Consider the following 19,155-nt stretch of genomic DNA (forward strand, 5'->3'; position numbering starts at 1 on the left):
AGGGCAGGGCTCTGCCCCAGAGGTCATCAGAGTTAAATCCAGTCACCTCAGCGAGGTCACACAATGACACATGGCCTTTGAGGAAGTCCCTGGAGCCTAAGCTAAGAGCTCATCACAAAAAGAGAAGAAAGTAGCTGCTGGTCACTTCCAATGCTCCTGCAGCTGCCCAAACACTCCATCAACCCCCCCTGAACCAGGTCCCAGGTGGCTACAGTATCCGGTTAACCAGAATTTTAATTAGCTACCACTGTCCACAGGTGTAAGGACAAAGCAGTCACCAGGTAAACACTCGTGGATGCAATGGAGTCTAACTTTCTTGAACCCAGGCTGCAGGGGATGCTGAGTGGCCAAGTCTGACCACCAGTCAGTCCTAAGGTTCTGAGTTAGGACCCAGAAACTCTGTCGAAGCCCAGGACCCCAGAAGGAGCATCCGGGCTCCCTTCGCCCTGTTAACCAAGGTGAGGAATCAGAAAGGCAGTTTAGGAAATTTTCAACGACAATGGGAACACAAAAAGAGCTTCGGAGTCTAACTTTCTGACAATCTTCTTGACTTGAAAGCACTATCAAGGGATGGAGGGGTGAGTTTTGGGCAGGGTTGTGTTTTACCTACGACTGTATCCCTGGTACTTAAGAAGGATTCCGGTCCAGGCAAGAGCGTGGCCATTATGCAGAATAAATGAACAAAAGAACCCTCAGGCTGGCCTGAGACTGAAACGCAAACTGTCCACTTGTTATACGGAGACCAGGAGACACAAAGGACAAGGGTAGGGGGAAAAACCAAGTGACCTCAGTACCTTACAGCATCAGAACTGGTGGCCACAGGGGACGGGGTCTGCTCAGTGAGGGAACTGACCGCACTGTGTCGGCCGCAGAACTGAGAGTGGACTGCCAAGGGCCAACGCAGGGAGGACAAGTTCAGGCTAGGGAGTGACCTTCTCCCCAGCCAGCCCTGAACGCCCTGAACTTCCTGAACTTCCAGCATCCTGGCAGGAGGAGAGCCTCTTTTTTCCCTTCCTGAGGTCACTGTCGACTCTGTGCCCCTCCCGCAGCTCCCGCCTGTAAGCTCCTCCTTCGGACGGGCCTGCAGGGCCCCGTAGGTGTGTTTCTGCATTTTCTCCATATTTTCACCAGCCTGTGGCTGTCCAACCTGAGAACACGGTGGCGTGCAGGGCTGTGGGATGAGGGAGCCCGCCTGGCAGCTCCGAGGCCACACCCCAACCTGTCCCTTCCTGCCTCTATCTCTGAGCGAGGGTCCTACATTCTGGGAGGGAATTGGAGTGTATTTACTGACCCCTCTAAACCCCACACCCCGCCCCAGTTACTCATGGGCTGCAGGTGTTCTCAGGGGCCGCCAGGTGAGGCTCATCCAAAAGTGTACCGATGGGACTCCTCCTGAGGGGGACAGGTGTGGTGTGCCCCGTGGTCCCGGCCCTTGTGGAGGGGTACAGGTCAGGAGGAGTGCTCAGGGTAACTCCAAAAATGCTCCCGCAGGACCAGGTCTGGGCTACGCTGTGTCACGTGAGACACATCCATGGCCTTGCGGGGACTCACAGGGAGGGGAGGGGGTGAGAAAGAAAGGCTCTGTGGAAGGGCCGGGGGGCCCAGGGCAGGACGAAACTTAGTACAAGACGGAAAGATAATACTGGTGAGGAGTGGCAATGAGCCCGCTGGTTCACGAGGCAGTGAGGACCCCCCCCCCCCAGCTCCTCAACAGGAGTCAGAAGAGGGGCTGTGGTTCTGAGCACCAAACACAGGCCAGAGCAGGTACCCCACCCCGCCAGGTGGATGAACCAGGAACCTTGCTGGATCTGAGGAGGGTTGAGGGGGAACATCCCCAGGATACAGGTTAAGGCTCCGGACCGAGAAAGCCCTGCTGTAGAATGTAAGCACCGGGACAGCAGGGCTGCTGAGTGCCCAAGACAGCTGCAGACGGACCAGGAGGAGGAGGTGGTCACTCTCGGCACAGGTCTGTCCTCACCAGGGTCCCAGGGGGACCAAGGTCACCGATGGCACCGACTACATCTGTAAGGTGCCTCAAAGTGTGCAAAGCCTATCCTGACCCACAGGCGTGTGAAGGAACCACAGATCTGTGAGCTATGCAGGGCTGGTACAGCAGATCTCGTTTCACGGAACAGGGAGACCGGAGTTCGGAGGGGAGTGACATGCATAAGGAAGGTCCCGCAGTGGGAGAGCAGGTCTGATGGCCTGGCCTCTGCCTCCCCTGCTTTCTGTACGCACCACACCGAGAAGACGGGGTCATATAGGCAACTGCTGTCTGCCGAGCACAGCTGTGGGCTGTGCCGACTCCACGACTCCATCCGGGCTGATGGGACGCTGGGGGAAGCAGTAGAGGCCTTGACCCCAGGAGACGGCTTTAGGGGCCCCCGGGAAATGGGGTCATCTGGCCCTCGGTCTTCTGAGATTGTGGCATAGGGTGAGCAGACGGTCACCACCTGGGACACGGGGAGAGACGGTGGTGGCGGGGGTGGGGGGGGTGGGGGGGGCGTGTGCTGCTGGCTGCTGCTGTGCCTGCCTCTCCTGGAACATCCCAATTATGGCCGCCCTGGGGACGGGCGAAGGCCAGGATCTCCGAAGGCCCTTGTGAAAGGCAAGATCATCTCACAACACGCCCAGCAGTCCCTGGGAGTGAAAGGGTCCTGGCAGCCGGTAAGAGAACACACCAGGGTGCAGGAGAAGGGGAGGGGAAGAGGGAGAAGACGGAAAGAAAGACTGGGGGGAAAAGATTTAGTGGAAGGAGCTTCCTAGAATGGTGTTGTTCAGTGATGGGTTTCAAGGTGTAATTCCATCAGCCCTGCCTTGGGGTAACTTGTTAAGATACACACTCCTGGACCCAACTCCGGTTTCCGACTCTGCAGCTCTGTGGAGGACCTGAGAATCTGCTCACAAGTCCTCAGTGAGGCTGGCATTGCTGGTCTTGGCACCTCATCTTGAGAATCGGTGGCCTGGCTCATGGGGTAGTGGGAGATGGGGGACAAAGGCACAAGGACACCAGTGGGTCACTAGAGGCTGTGAAGACCTACGGGGGGAAAGACGGAAGGCACTGGAAGCCTCAAACTTCAGAGTGGATCCGCATCAGCTGGGATTAACATGCAGATTCCTGGGTCCATCCCAAGAGATTTTTGACTGTTCGGGTCTGTTAGGGGGCCTGGGAACTTTAAAACCACAACAGGTTCTGGAGTGATTCTGACACAGGTTCCGGGGGCCACGCGGAGAAGCACGCAGCCTTTGAGGAGCGCGGTGGCAAAAGCCCCTCAGAGGCGTTGGGGGTGTGACGGGCCAGAGACACCGGCAGTCCCTTGCTCTGAATCAGAGCCTGCTGCACCATCTAAGACTGTAGCCACTAGCCACATGGGGTCCTGTGCACTTGAATCAAATTTGAATTCAGTTCTTTAGTCACAATGAGCTGCATTTTAAGTCCAGTGGACAAAACAGATAATACAACATGCCCCATTCTACAGAGAGTTCTAGCGGACAACTCTGGCCTGGAGAGATCACGTTTTGTCTGCCTCCCATTTCCCCTTCTATTTTTTTTTCTTTTTCTATTTTTCTGAAGCTGGAAACGGGGAGAGACAGACAGACTCCCGCATACGCCCGACCGGGATCCACCCGGCACGCCCACCAGGGGCGACGCTCTGCCCACCAGGGGGCGATGCTCTGCCCCTCCGGGGGTCGCTCTGCTACAACCAGAGCCACTCTAGCGCCTGGGGCAGAGGCCAAGGAGCCATCCCCAGCGCCCGGGCCATCTTTGCTCCAATGGAGCCTTGGCTGTGGGAGGGGAAGAGAGAGACAGAGAGGAAGGAGGGGGGGGGGTGGAGAAGCAGATGGGTGCTTCTCCTATGTGCCCTGGCCGGGAATCGAACCCGGGTCCCCTGCACGCCAGGCCAACTGGCCAGGGCCATTTCCCCTTCTATTTAAAAAGAGGCTCCTCCTGGAATTTTCCCAGGGTGCAAGAGGGAGGAGAGGCTCCGCCACGGGAGATGTTTCCATTCCACACCTAAAGACCCCCTGCACCAACGCGGCCGGGGCGGCCTCCTCGTCGGCCCCAGAACCGAGAGGAAAGAGCCTCTGTTCCTGCAGAGGGAACCTCAGGGTTGCATCCCCCCCACCCCCAGCCGGCTGCTAGTGCAGCCAGAAGGGCCACCAAGGAGCAAAGGACAGTGAGGGCTGCCGCCGTGCAAAAAAGGGCAAGTCCCAGCACAAGCCCACCTGGGCCAGGGGACGCTGCAGAGGGCTGTCCAGCAAAAGGCCAGCGGGACGGAGGAAGGAAGGCCGGCCCTGGGATCACTTATGCCCGCCAGCCTCGGTCAGATGTCTGCAGCCAACAGGCAGCAGAGGATACTCAGGGTGTGCAGGTGGCTCTAGTCTGGGCTGCAAAATCACAGACCCACCTGGTCCATTTCCCCACTGCCCCCCCCCCAAGCCCGGAGCCTGGTGGCCTGGATGGGAAAGCTGAGCACTTCAGTGGAATGCTGGCCTCGGCCTCATAATCACCCCAGCGCTGATGAACGCTCCCCCCCCCCCCCCAGCCCGAGCCAGAAACACCAGAAGGAGCGCTGTCTCCCCACACCTCTCAGCATCAGCGGCCCTCCTGCCCCAGGCAGGTCCCCAGGGCCCTGAGGGGGTCCTTCCGCTTAGCGGCCACAAGCAGGATCTGGAAAATCAGATTAATGGAAGCGCCTAAGCCATTCTTCTTTTTCCTCTTCTTCAAAAAAATCTACATTGAACAAAATCAACCAAACAAAAATGACGTGCTGAATGCCTCACGCTGGCAGAGGCATCGATAATGTAGTGGTTTTAATCACAGGGAAAAGGTAGCCGAGCTTCTGCTTCCCCACTCTTTCCCAGCACACCTGTGAGGCGGCTGGCCGGGTTTCAGGGAGGAGGTGCAGAAACACTGGGGATGACGGATGGGGGATTTGACAGGAAGTCCCAGGACCATCAGCAGAGGGGGAGGGGTGGGCAGCGTTAGCAGTGCAGGGTCCTGTGAATCCTGTGTGACTCCACTTACTTGAGGTGCCTAAACAGGCCAATGCAGAGGAGATAGACAGTGGAATGGTGACTAGCGGAGGCTGGGGGAGGGGCATGGGGGTGATTATTTAATGGCACATACAGTATTTCTCCAGGTATAAGACACACCTTAATTTTGGGGCCCGAAATTTGAAAAGAAAAAAAAAAAGTATTACATAAAGTTATTGAACTCAAGTTTTTATTCATCATAAAATTCATACAACTCATCACTGTCAAAACTCCCATCCATTAGCTTGTCCTCATCTGTGTCTGATGACGAATCACCGTCTTCATATATTGCCTCGTCCTCAGTTCCATCTATGGAAAATACAAGTAAAAAAACCTACAACCACTGTGTAAGACACATCCAGCGTTCAGACCCCAAATTTTTCGGAAAAGGGTGCGTCTTATACACAGGGAGATACGGTCTTCAGTTTGAGATGATAGAAGAAAAGTCCTGGACATGGACAGTGGCGCTGGCTACACACACTGTGACTCTACTCAATGGTACTGAACTGTACACCTAAAAGCAGGGGTCCCCAAACTTTTTACACAGGGGGCCAGTTCACTGTCTCTCAGACCATTGGAGGGCCGGACTATAAAAAAAACTATGAACAAATTCCTATGCACACTGCACATATCTTATTTTAAAGTAAAAAAACAAAATGGGAACAAATACAATATTTAAAATAAAGAACAAGTAAATTTAAATCAACAAACTGACCAGTATTTCAATGGGAACTATGTTCCTCTCACTGACCACCAATGAAAGAGGTGCCCCTTCCAGAAGTGCGGCGGGGGCCAGATAAATGGCCTCAGGGGGCCGCATGTGGCCCACGGGCCGTAGTTTGGGGACCCCTGCCTAAAAGGTTAGTGATGCTACATGTATTTTACCACAATAAGAAAAAGGGAGAGGGGGGGAGTGCAGGGCCGCCAACTGCACCTAGGATTGACCAAGCTGGTTTCTGGAGGTGGGTCCTGGGAATCTGCATTTGAGTCCATGGACCCCCTGAGACCCAGCTCTGTGCAGGTCTCCCACGCGGGGGAGGGCCACAGGCAGAGCCTCCTCCTCACCCCACCACCCGGCCCCTTGGCCTCCCACCCGGAGGAGCTGAGAAAGTCCTGCAGAGAGAGGGAGAGAGCTCTCTGGCTCAGGCTCTCCTCTGTGCATCCACGCGGTGAGAGATGGTGGAGGAGGCTCCGACAAGCCGCTCACCGAACACGCCTGCCCCGTGCACAGCGCTGGGGCCAACAACAAAACAGATCCAAGCAGGGCAGGGAGGGTGGGCGGTGGGCGGGGCTGGAGGAGCAGGCCCCACGGTGGGGGGAGGGGGGGTTGCCAAGTTTAAAGAATCTGCGAGATGAAGGGTGTGGTCTCCTCTGTCCCATCAGGGCCAGCCCAGAGCCTGGCTCCCCTGGAGCTCAAGGAAGAAGGAATGTTGGTTGAACGAAAGGCGTGGAAATGCTGCTGACGGCCCCGGGCACGGAGCGGGGCTTCACAGCAAAGACAAAGGGGCGCTGGGCATTCTCAGCACTGCACATGTCCTGAGTGCACAAGCCAGAGAGATGCCTGGGCCTCGTTCTAGGTTCGGAGGCTGTGTGACCAGAGACAGGGGGAGTGGAGACTGCACAAGAATAGCAATCGTGGGGTTTAACTGGGACGTCCAGACACCTACCATGCACTCCCGGACACCTGTGTGTGTGTGGGTGTGGGGGGTGCCGCGGAGGATGATGTTGGGACGCAGCAGGTCAACCAGGGTCTAAGGCAGGGGTCCCCAAACTTTTTACACAGGGGGCCAGTTCACTGTCCCTCAAGACTGTTGGAGGGCCAGACTATAAAAAAAAAACTATGAACAAATCCCTATGCACACTGCACATATCTTATTTTAAAGTAAAAAAACAGAACGGGGACAAATACAATATTTAAAATAAAGAACAAGTAAATTTAAATCAACAAACTGACCAGTATTTCAATGGAAACTATGGGCCTGCTTTTGGCTAATGAGATGGTCAATGTCTGGTTCCATATTTGTCACTGCTAGCCGTAACAAGTGATATGACGCGCTTCCGGAGCCGTGAGGCGTGCATCCCGCATCACCAGAAGTAGTACTGTACGTGAGCGACGCTGCTACATACAGTACTCCAAGAGCACAGGATATGGATGCTGACCACCAATGAAAGAGGTGCCCCTTCCAGAAGTGTGGCGGGGGCCGGATAAATGACCTCAGGGGGCCGCATGTGGCCCGCGGGCCGTAGTTTGGGGACCCCTGGTCTAAGGCCTCTGAGTTTCTAACTTTAAAATCAGCCCGATCGCCTGACCAGGCGGTGGCGCAGTGGATAGAGCGTCTGACTGGGATGCGGAAGACCCAGGTTCGAGACCCCCGAGGTCGCCAGCTTGAGCGCGGGCTCATCTGGTTTGAGCAAACCTCACCAGCTTGAGCCCAAGGTCGCTGGCTCAAGCATGGGGTTACTCGGTCTGCTGAAGGCCCACGGTCAAGGCACATATGAGAAAGCAATCAATGAACAACTAAGGAGTCGCAACAAAAAACTGATAATTGATGCTTCTCATCTCTCTCCATTCCTGTCTGTCTGTCCCTATATATCCTCTCTCTGACTCTCTGTCCCTGTAAACAAACAAACAAACAAACAAATAAAATCAGCCCGATCCCAGAAAGGCAAGGGGCTGAAGTTGTCAAAGTTTGGTCTGTGGAGCCTCTGCATAAAATATCCCCATGGGCACTTGATAAAAATACAGATTTCTGGGCCCTTTCTGGACCCACAGAATCGGAATGGAGGCGAGGCCTGAGAACCTGCATTCTGACAAACGCACCCCAGACCACAGTGGCTGAGTCTGGGGGAGTCAGGGAAGAGGGTGAAGAGGGAAAACTTGCCGCTTTGCCAAGACACCCGTGTGCCTTTAGTTATCACACTGACCCTGGAAACCACCGCCTAGGACAGCAGTTCAGTCCCGTCCTCTCTCAGGGCCTCAGTTTCCTCCCCTTGTGGAGGGAGTCAGCTGCCCCTATGGCTGCGAAGGTTTCCCTCTCGGGACTCTGCATTTCCGGTCCCTGAAGGGTTAGGGTTGGCCCTCCTGTCAACGACCACCTGGCTTCTCTGATTCTGGCTGGGGGGTCTGGGTGGGGGTGGGGGTGTGTGTGTGAGTGGGGCATGGTCTCCTGGAGCGGGATGGGGGCAGTCTAGGTCCCAGAGACCCTTAATCCCAACACTGCCCCAGCTGATCACAGCTGCGTGCAGAAGAAGCCAGGCAGAGAATCCAACAACTCCCACAGTCACAGCCTCTGGTGCCCTGGTATCCTCGGGCTATCATCAGCCCACTACGGAAGCCGCAGGGAGAAGACGCAAAGGTCCTGGGGCAGGCATGAGGGCAGCGTGGGACAGCCACTTACTACCACCTGTGGAGCCTCTTTCAGCCTCAACCAGGTCTCCTGGAAGGCGGGCAGTGTCAGGTATCTCACAGGGGCGAGGCAAGAGCAGCAGCGCGTCACGTCACAAAGCGCTGGGTGGCCCGCTGGCCCTTCATACATGGTTCCTCATTGCCCATGGGGCCTGGGCACAGAGGGCGTCAAAGTCAGGAGCACACTGGTGAGGCAGAGCGGGGAGGCGAGGGGGCACAGCACCCGGGAGCCAGCAGCTGCTGTCCCCAGGAAGAGCCTCCTGAAGCTTCTGCACAATTAAACGTAACTGAACACACTCAATGCCTATGATCAAGTTACAGCCCAAACTAGTTGGGAGCCTAAAGAAATGCGCAAATCCAGGCAGCAACAAAAACCGAGGCCCTGGGCACCTGCACATAGGAGACCACGTGGTGAGTGTTTCCCAAAACAGTCCACAAAGCCCAGCACGTGAACCCAGGACGCGCTCAGAGGGATGCCACCACGGAACCCGAAGGTTCCCCTTCTCCTTGGCCCAGGCTTAGTGCCACCCAGTTCTGGGCTAGGACTCCAGGTGGACTCACCTACCTGTCAGACCCCCCTGGCTGTTAATTTCTTCCAATTTGGGGGCTGTGGCAGCACCTAATGGGCTAATGTCACTTGGCAAGGGCTCTGAGGAATTGCCCCTCTTGAAGGGATCCAAATAGCAGATGAAGAGAAAGGCTGAAGTCCTCACCTTCACGGTGGCTGCTGCCAGGGGCCCAGAGAGAGTCCTTGGGAACAGGAGGCAATCTTGACTTTTCTCTTCCCCGACAGGCACTCATCTGACACGTTCACCGTGAAATGCATTTAGGTGCAAATAACTACACACAACAGGCACGCACACACCTTGTAACCACGGCCTGCCGCCCTCTCTGGAGTGTTTATAGCCCTTGGTGACTCACTGCAAACACGGGCTCCCCACAGCGATTGCTTTGGCCAGCTTTAATGACACGTTGGGTGTGTTTATCTGCCGGGGCTAAAATCTGCGTACCCGATTTTCCACTTCTGCCAGCTGGCTGTGTTGTGATGGGAGAGGCTGACTCCGGGGGTGTGTTTGCTAGTTTCCTTCAGCCCCTGCACTCACTGGTTCTTGAAATGATTAAAAGAGAACTAGACTCTTCTTTCTCCAGAATGGCTGGAAAATCCTAACAAGTTGTCCACTTAAGTCAGTTGAAATATTACAAAGGATATAAAGAGTGCCTCATGACCTTTACGGAAATTTCCAGACAATTCAGAAGGCCAAATAAATAGCTAGCAGTCCTTCAGAATCATCTGTGTCACCAAATCCCAGTATTTCAAATTTTGAAATTAAAAATTTACACGCACGCGCGCGCGCACACACACACACACAAACACACGCACGCATTCAAGTCTTGTGGACTCTGGATAAATGGGCGTTCCCTCTCCTTCTTACAGGATAGGTAGCATCGGGCTCCATGGGGATAAGGTTGCTATGGATTCCTGCCCAAAGCTCTGAGGTGGGTAATATGTTCCCATTTTATAGATGGGGCAAACTGAGGCTTGGGGAGTTAAATAACTTGCTTGGGAACACAAAGCTAGTAAACAACAGAGCTGGTGAATTCCAACCAGGGAGTTTGTGTCCAAAGCCGGTGCCCTGGACCCACTATGGTGTGCCACATGCTCCAGCAGAGGGAAGGTTCAACCCATCTCACTGAGTAGTCACACAGGCTGCCAGGCCACAGGAGACCTCCCGAGGAAAACCAACCGGAATTTCTTTCAAGGACAACGACTTCCACTCCTGACTGCCAGGACAGCCAAGCCCCCAATTGTCTTTGTCCCACCCATTAGGCAAGGAAGTTCACACTACACCCTCGTGGCCCCAGTGGCAGCTTCCTAAGAGCATCCCAATTCCAAGTGGAGAGTTAATCTTACCTCTCACCCAGCAGACATCCTTTCCAGACGGGATAACACTGCTCAAGGCGCAAAGATAAGCAAATGCTTGAGTTGCTTTAAAACAAGGAATGTCAAGGAGAGGACAAACCTCTTTAACCAAGATAAAACTTTACAGAAAAAAACAAATTGGAAAATTAATATAGATGTACATACTTTCTTAAGATCAGAGCCCCAGGTCCTTCCACACTGTGCTAAAGTCCACGATCTTTAGGATCAGGCCTAGCTGGGACATCTTCTGTGTGATCTTGGACAAGTTACTAAATTTTTCCAAGCACCAGTTTCCCCAGGGATGGAGGGGATGAGCAACTGTACCTTCCCCAGGGACTGCTGAGCGACCGATCAAGACAAAGCCTGACTCGGAAGGGTACAGCACTGGGAGCTACAACACAGCCCAGGTCAACCAAGGCCTGGTCCCCTCTTCCTTGCACTTTAAGGGAGGGGAGGGGCAAGAGGAGCTAGGAACTCAAATGACTAATAAAAAAGGCGGAAGGGCTAAGTGGCCAGAGGGCCCTCGGGCACTTTAGGCTGCAGGTTAAGAAAGAAGAGCTCAGTGCAGACAGTCTCATCTGAAATGGGCCTGGAAGTTTGCATGGGCTTCAGGTGTGGACAGATAAAGTGCCCAATCTACAAAGATACTAATTTGCCAAGAACTTTTAAACAATGACCGGGTTCCTCCGACTGATTGGCCACACTCCCTTTGCCTTAGGGACATGGCACCCATGCACCTGGTTCTCCAGCTGGCTCTCTCTCTGACCATATACCTAAATACTGAACAGCTCCCACTCCACCACGCTAACCCCTCACCTGGCCCTATTTTTCTGCATAGCACTTAGCACTCCTGACACATCCCGTGTATATTTTTGCCTCTCCTGGAAACCTCGTCCCACAGAACGTAAGCTCCATGGAAACAAGGGCTGCGGCTGTCTCCTGTGCCGCTACGTCCCTGGCAGCTACAACACCACCTGGCAGGAATAGATGCTCAAGAAATACGACTGAGTGAACGGACAACCAGAAACGGAACAATTCAGGGTCTCAGCCCAGGAACCCCCAGTGAGCACGTGGTTCACTTCCTGCCAGGGCTCTGGAATGAGCTCCCCTCAGAGAGAGTTAATTCTCGCAGCACCAAGAGGGAAACTGAGTTACTAAGTATCTCGGCAGAACCGGGTGCAGAGAGAACAAGAATCTAATGTCCACACCTCCTGCTCTGGTACCCAGTCTGTGTGCAAAGAACAGTAACCTCCCCTGGAGGGGCCCCACCTTGGAGGCCACAGCTGTCACCCTGTGATCTCGGGGCAACACTCCCCATGAGTGATGCCGAGGCGTCCAGCCCACCATCCTGCCAACCAAGGGTCCCCTCTCCCTTTCCCCTTCCCTACACCGAACCCCATCGTCCACCGGGGCACTCTTTCAGCTCCTGAGACAGCATCACATTCAACTAGGGACCAATGTGCTGAGATCCTGGGGCGAGTCACTTCAGTGCCTGGCTGAAATGTTCATTTCAGTATTGTGGTTCTAAGCCAGAGGCGTTCCCATTTATCTCCCAGAGGAAATCCCCTTGTAACAGCTAGGGTCTTCAGAACCCATGTCCCTGACAGGCTGTGCTCAATGCCCGGACACCAGGGAAGTTCTCAGAAACGGTGTTTGGTCTTTAAGAACCAGACCAGAAGAGGGTGGAGGGTGGTGGGGTAGAGAGAACCCCAAACTTTCTGGTTTTACTGCTGGTTTGATCCTGTTTCAGGCCAGTGATGTCACCTGGCAATCAGGAAAGCAGCTCTGCACTGCCTCTGCCTTAAAGGGCGACCACGAGGGCCAGGGGAATAACCACCACCTCCAGACCTCTGACAGGTGCTCTCAGCTACACCATGTCATTAGGTCATTGTTATTATGAAACAGCAATGGAGTCTATATAGACACAAAGTAAACAGATATATCTGCACCCAGCCATCTTCCAAACATTTACATAATAACAACCTCCACTGGCAGGACAGCCAGCCTTGGATCACTCAAATACTTTACAAGCCAGACGAAAGTCATCATGACACAGTTCAGGAGAGTGGAGGTGGAGCAGAGAGCATCTCATCCTAATGGGAAACTGAGTCAATGGGGACATTGAAAGGGCCCTGTCCGTGAAGCTGGCAATGAAAATTCATTAAGCATCCACTGTGAACTAGGCAAGGTGCTTGCTCTGCAGACACCAGCTTTGAATGATCCAAACATGAGTTGACACTGTTATCATTTCCATAAGCTGAGTCTCAGAGAGATCAAGCAACTTCCCCAAGCTCTGCCGCCAGTTGCTTATTCTTTGCATCTATGCCGTTTTGTACCAAGTCCTGGACTCTAACTGTTCCATGCAGCTAGGGAGAAGATGGGGGTATCTCTAGCTGGCCCAGTCCTAAGGCCAAAGGACCAGGGGACTCAAGCTCCTTCCAGAGCCCAGTGTCCCTCTTCTAGACCCTTGGTGACCCAAGATCTCAGTTGCTCCAGGACACCAGTGCCAGCTCAGATAATTAGCCAGCTGATTGGCAGTCCCAGTCCCCGTGACTATGACCCCCAGGATTCCATTCCCTGGGGGAGACCCACACAGGCAGCCTGGAAGAAGGGGGCCTTGCTGCTGGCTTTTTCCCACAGGAAATTAGGTAAATAAGCCTCATGTTTCCCAGCTGGTAAACTTGCAGCCTGGGAGAGGTATTCTGGTGTCAATTGAAAGACAAAATTAGAAATTCCAGCACCAAGATTTAGGGCAGTGGGACTTAGGGCAAGCTGATTAACTTCAGGCCTTTTCTGTCCTCACCTTCCTGGAGATAACAGAGCTGCACTCCCGGAGTTGTGATAAGACTCAAGGAGACACTGCATATAAATTACTGGAACACAAAAGGTGTTCAAGAACTAATGAATAATCATGTATGCTCCCCTCCAATTTTTCCTGGGGAAAAGTATTCAAACTTCAAACTGCTGATGACAGATATTTCTCGGAAGCCCTTTGACTTCCATAGTCTTCCATCTAAATTTCTGCCTACCTTACATCAAGGGGGTCGAGGGGTTCCTGTGCCACCCCAGGCCCAACTTGCGGGGTTCGGTAAGGGTTAAACTAGGTAAGGGATCAGCTGAGACCGGAACAGAATGGAATGGGCGCTCCCACTCGGGATATTTTAACACTAAAACGCTGTGCTCGTCTGGGGCGGATTAGCTAACGACAGTATTTGTCTCCACCGCTGCGATTCCGCTTTCTGCATTAGCTGTTCAAGGAAGTGTACGAGAAATCTTTTAGCTTCCAACAAAGACAAATCGTTATATTTCCTCTCGGTAAAGCAAGGCTCTCTGCGCACTTTATGGGGCTACCAGGTGGGTTACAGGTGCGGTCACGGGGGCCGTCCATACTTAGCGCGGAGCTATCCCCTTTCCACGCTTCCCATAACAGGCGCTAGATCCCGCCCAGAGCTAGGTCTCCAGGTGCCGCGGGACCTCACCGCTTCGGCAGGCGTGGCCTTGACCTCCCTCTACAGCCTCTGGTGGTGGGGGTGGGGAGAAGGTCGGCGAGAAAGCCACAGAGCCCCGAGATTCCCGCCCCCACGCTGAAAAACTAACTCCGCATCCCGCGCCTCTCCCCCTGCACCCCGCCCCGCGCTCCGTGCTCCGCGCACAGCGAGAACTTTGCCACCAGCTGCTTTCCGATCCCGGCCCGGAGCGCCCCCGCGCGCCCGACCCGGGCGGCTCCCCAGGCCTGCGGCCGCACCGCCCTCCGGTGCCGACGCGCACCTACCCGGCTGGCTGCAGTCGCCATCCGCTCGAACGCAGGGCGCTCGGGTGCGGGGCCGATCGCCGGGCCCTGCGGCGTCCGTACACTGCTGGCAGGCTGCTGGTCCCGGGGGGCGCGCCGGTCCGGCCCCGCAGGAGGGCGCCGGCTCGCCCTGCTCCGCGAGCTGCCGGACGCGCTCCCAGCTGCCCGAGTCGGCCGCCCGCATGCCGCGTGCCCGGGGGGCGCTGCCCGAGTTGGCGCGGGGTGCTCCGACGGCGGACGCCGGGCTCACAGCCCCCGAGGCCGCCGCCGCATCGGGGCGCAGCCGAGCTCCGCCCCCGGCACCCGCCCGGCCTCCCGCGCGCGCCGGACCAGGGCTCCCCGGCCGGACGCCGGGCCGTCTGCCGCCGCTGCACGCGAGGAATTCGGTCGCGGAGCCTCTCACAGGGGAACAACTCTCACTCGCGCGGCTCCTCCTCCCACTCCTTCCGGGCTGCCCAAGGCCGGCCACTGGCCCCGCCCAGAGCCCGCCCAAGCCCCGCCCAGGCCCCTCGGAGGCGCCCAGACTCGTCCGAGCGCCTCCGGGAACACTGCTGCGCGCCCAGCCCTGGCTATTGGGTGCGTCCCTAACCTGGTTATTCGTGAAGAAACTGACGGCCAGAAAGATGGCCAGTGTTACAGGGGTCGGAAGTGATAGGCTCGAACCCAGGTCTTTGAAAGCTCCAAGTGAGCGAGTACATCCAGAGGTTGGCTGCCTGGCGCCCCAGTTTACATATCTCTGTGCACTCTTCTGATGCCCTTGTGACATCCATGCTGAAGAGCTGTAGTCCCAGTAACTGGCCGGGAGGGGGCAGAAAGAGCGGGCAGGGAAGAGGGTGGAAGCCCTGGGACTTGAACTTCACTCACCTGTACACCGTGACCAGTCATTCTGTAAGTTAATATACTGCTGAGGGCATTCGCTAGGCGAGGGGGAACTGACATGATCTGTACCCTTGAGGAGGATGTGATCTGGTGGGGGAGCCCTGTGACTGCACCTCACTTCTTCAAGCCTCAGTTTCCCCATCTAGAAAATGGGGTAATAGTAATTTCCACCCCAGGCCATCATTGGTGCTGCTTATGGACTCCTCTCTAAGTAAGGCAGCCACATGGCAGGTGAGGCCGAGGCCTGGACTTCTGGAGTGGGTAGACAGCCAGTTACCAGGCCAGCTAAGAGCCCTGTAGGAAGTGGCACCTTGGAGGGTCTGAAAATCTGGAGCCCTGGCTAGCCGTGCTCACTCACTGTCAAGTGGGTTTGCAGCTCTGAGCCCCCTCAGATCTGGAGATCAGGATGCTCCTCTCCTTAGAAGGACTAATTATATCCCCAAAGCCCCAGAAGGCAGATCTGGTCTCCCCCTCCTGCCACAGTCATTGTAGACAGGGGGAATTAAGGATACCTGGCCAGGTGAGGAGTCACACACTCTCCACGGCATCCCCAGCCTCCCCTTCCAGGCAGCATGCACCCCACCCTTCCCAGGCCTGGCTGGTAGCCTAGAGCTCCCACTGGCCCAGGCCCGAGCAATTCCTAGGTCCTTGGCCTATGGCTCTACAATAAGCTGTGGAAACCGAATTACTTTCCCTACTAGGTCCCTAAAACCTTTCCCTTTGTCAATTTCCTGTGTGTGGGTGAGGAGCCCCACCTGTCAGCATGCCTGATGGCCTGACCATCATCCATCACGGCTTTCCCAGCTTCTACCCCCACACCTTCCTCACCCTCCCACCGACTGTGAAACTGGCCAGCTGTGGAGGTACACAGGGCAGCCTCTGACCTCCTTCCCCTGGCTAACTGGAACCCCGATTGCCCCAGGGAGGGCTGCCCAGTAGGCCAAAATGCTGATGATGCTCCCAGCTGGGGTAGAGAACTACCCACGGGGCTAACACCCACGCCACTTTAGGGGAAGGAAACTGACCCACAGCAAGTGATAGGAAATGCTGGGAATCCCCCAAGTCCACTGCCTTTGCTGGGATAATGGGCGGAGAGAACAAAAGATGGCTCTGAGCCCTGCTGGGTGGATAGGCTAAGACTGCCCTAGCATTTTGGAGACATCTCGCTTAGGGGCCTCTATTTTGATGCCTTCAGGGGCCCAACAGGGGACAGGAATGAGTGAGGTGGGCAGGGACTGCTGTAGTTTGTTCCATAAGAGCATTTGAGTTGTATTCTTTTGACTTCGACACCCTTTGCATATAAAACATGCAGGGAGCTTCTTCACTTCCACAAAGAAACATGTTCTTTCCTATATTTCTGGAAGAACACGGAACTTTGGTCCACCTTCTGTCTTCTCACTTTTGATACAGACATGCACTTTCTTCCTAACTCCAAGACAAGAAAACAGCAGCACAGGCACAAATATGTAGCACTGATCACTTGGATTCTGTGCCAGGGAGACGTTAGGGAGTGGTGGGAACTGTGGCAAACAAGAGGCCACTAGTCCCTGTAGAGAAGGGAGTAGATTGTTGTCATGCAGGAATTTGGCTCTAGTGTTACCAGAGGTTCTAACTGTTTTTTTTGTTTGTTTGTTTTTGTACAGCTACTAGGAATATGAGTTTTTATGTGAAATCTAAGTTTGAAATGTTGGCAACTCATTTAACAAAAACTTAAGATGCAGAAAGAGGAGGGGGGAAAAGAGAGGGAGGAGAAAGTACCACAAACTATGTGGAGAAGTTTCTATTCAGCCCATTGGCTACCGTGCTCATTTTACTGCTGCTACCTTTATCGGTTCCCTCTGCAGCCTCTTAGAAGTCAGCACGTATTCAACTTGCAGGTCAGCAATCCAAGCTGTCTCTCAAGCCCACAGTCTTGGTGAATTTCTACTGCTCTCCTTACTCAGAAAAGTTTGGCTTGGCTATGCATTGTGTCCCCACACTCAGGTATATTTCTGATACTGAGGACACCCAGGGCCCAGGGGACATTTCTGCTCAGTTCTGCACCACGCCATCCAAGAGCCAAGAAATGACAACCCACACTCTGTCCTGAGCAGCTTGGGCAGGCCCTCCAGGAAGGGCAACTCAGAGTGGGTTTTTCTAGAGACCCAACACCAGGCCTGCATCTGAGCATGCAACCTGTGCGCAAGGGCCCTGCACCTGAGTTAATGCTCTGCTGTTGTCGCCTTAAAATTCTGAATTACTTGCCTGACCAGGTGGTGGCGCAGTGGATAGAGCATCGGACTGGGATGCAGAGGACCCAGGTTCGAGACCCCGAGGTCGCCAGCTTGAGTGAGGGCTCATCTGGTTTGAGCAAAAAGTTCAGCAGCTTGGACCCAAGATCGCTGGCTCCAGCAAGGGGTTACTCAGTCTGCTGAAGGCCCGTGGTCAAGGCACATATGAGAAAGCAATCATTGAACAACTAAGGTGTCGCAATGTGCAATGAAAAACTAATGATTGATGCTTCTCATCTCTCTCCATTCCTGTCTGTCTGTCCCTGTCTATCCCTCTCTCTGACTCACTGTCTCTGTAAAAAAATAAACAAACAAAAAAAATTCTGAATTACTTTTAAACCAGGGGCCTCGCATGTTCATTTTGCATTGGGATCCACAAATTATGTAGCTGGTCCAAATCCCAGAAGATTTTCCCAGCCTCCCAGGGTTGCTGGGAAAAGATGCTGGAGACAGCTGGGCCTGGGATTTGGCTCGCTCTCTCCTCCTCCAAGGCACGTAGTGTACAGACTCTGCAAGGCAGCAGGAAGGGAGGATTTGGGGGTGGGGAAAGGCTGCGGGAACTGTCCCCATCCAGTCCTCCAGAGATCTCGGCAAGAAGCAGAGGCTTAATGGGAATTCAGGGCGGGGGGACTGGGCAGTCCAGCCAGGGGGCAGGGGGCTGCTCTGGATCTGAGCTCTGAAGCAAGACCCTGTCCCCACGACCCTGACTTTAGGCTACCAGGGTACCACCAAGGAAAACACAAAGAAGTCTGGGGACAGGGACACAAAGGGTCAGTGCGGTCCTCATTCACAGTGCCCCCTCATCCCCAGAGGAGCTTCCTTTAGATTACAGGAGAAAATGACAGCAAATATGGGGCGTAAGGAACAAAACCCCCAAACACTGCACTCAGGGACCCCACTGTATTTGGTGTCTGCGTGCAGTCGAATATTTGAGCCCATCGGAATTTCTCAGGGTTTTTTTTCTTGGCTGTGATTTTAGTATTTGCAGAAGTTTTATAGAGACCTTCCAGCCAAATTACTATACTCTCCCAAGCACCTGGAGCTAAGACACGGTAACAACTCTGGGTTCCTAGGGACACGCACAGTTTTGTGGGTAACACCTTTGTGAACTCCTGGCAACAGTTTCCAGGAGTCTGGAGACCTCAACAACCATGCCAGGTCCCCACATTGTGTGTGACCTTGGAAAAGGGCCTGCCTCTCTGTCAGGTCATCTGGGTGCCGTCACCGGTGAAAGCCAAACGAGGGGCCAGGTCCGCAGACGCGGGGAGGGCTCCCCCCGCTCTGCCTGCTGCGGCTGAGTCAGACTTTTTTATATCCTTCTCAACGGTTGTCGTGTGGGTATGTTTTGTGCGTGCTGTTAGTAGTGACAGCAAATGTATTAGTTACCTATTGCTACGTATCCAGTCACCCCGAAACTCAGTGGCTTAAAACGCCCAGCACTTATTATCTCTCGGCATTCCGTGAGCCAGGGTGGCTGAGCTGGGTGTCCCGGCTCAGGGCCTCTCATAGGTTCTAGTCGTGGTATCAGCCGGGGTGGCAGTCAATTCAAGGCTTGCATTGGGGAGGGTCTAGCTCACTTGTGTGGCTCTAGGCAAGACTCAGTTCCTTGCGGGATGTTGCACTGAGACCCTCAGTTCCTCACTGGCTGTGGGCCAGAGGCTGCCGTCAGGTCCTTGCCATAGAGCTATACATCGACTCACAAAAGGCAGGCTGCTTCTTCCAGAGGGCTCCAGTGTGTGCGAGAAAGATGTGCACAGATAGAAACCACTGTCTCTTTGTAACCTAACTTGGAATTGACAGCTATCACCCCCCCCCCCGCCCCAAATTCTATTCCTAAAAATGCATCACTAAC

The 19,155-nt window shown here is 54.5% G+C and overlaps 1 protein-coding gene across 4 annotated transcripts in view; it reads right to left on the reverse strand.

Moving 5' to 3' along the window:
- Window positions 1-19,155, reverse strand: part of KAZN (kazrin, periplakin interacting protein) — a 760,285-nt gene that overhangs the window by 130,137 nt on the left and 610,993 nt on the right. For 2 of the 4 annotated variants that reach the window (XM_066270383.1, XM_066270388.1), the window contains exon 1: window positions 14,137-14,594. The exons of 1 other annotated variant lie outside the window; for it this stretch is intronic. In XM_066270383.1, coding sequence (XP_066126480.1) covers window positions 14,137-14,338 — 202 coding nt within the window. In that variant the 5' untranslated portion in view covers window positions 14,339-14,594. Of the gene's footprint in view, window positions 1-9,156; window positions 9,263-14,136; window positions 14,595-19,155 lie in introns of those variants that run through there. One more of the 4 variants, XM_066270384.1, reaches the window with a different exon arrangement.

The sequence above is a fragment of the Saccopteryx bilineata genome, chromosome 3 (assembly GCF_036850765.1).
Source record: "Saccopteryx bilineata isolate mSacBil1 chromosome 3, mSacBil1_pri_phased_curated, whole genome shotgun sequence".
NCBI classification, from domain to species: domain Eukaryota; kingdom Metazoa; phylum Chordata; class Mammalia; order Chiroptera; family Emballonuridae; genus Saccopteryx; species Saccopteryx bilineata.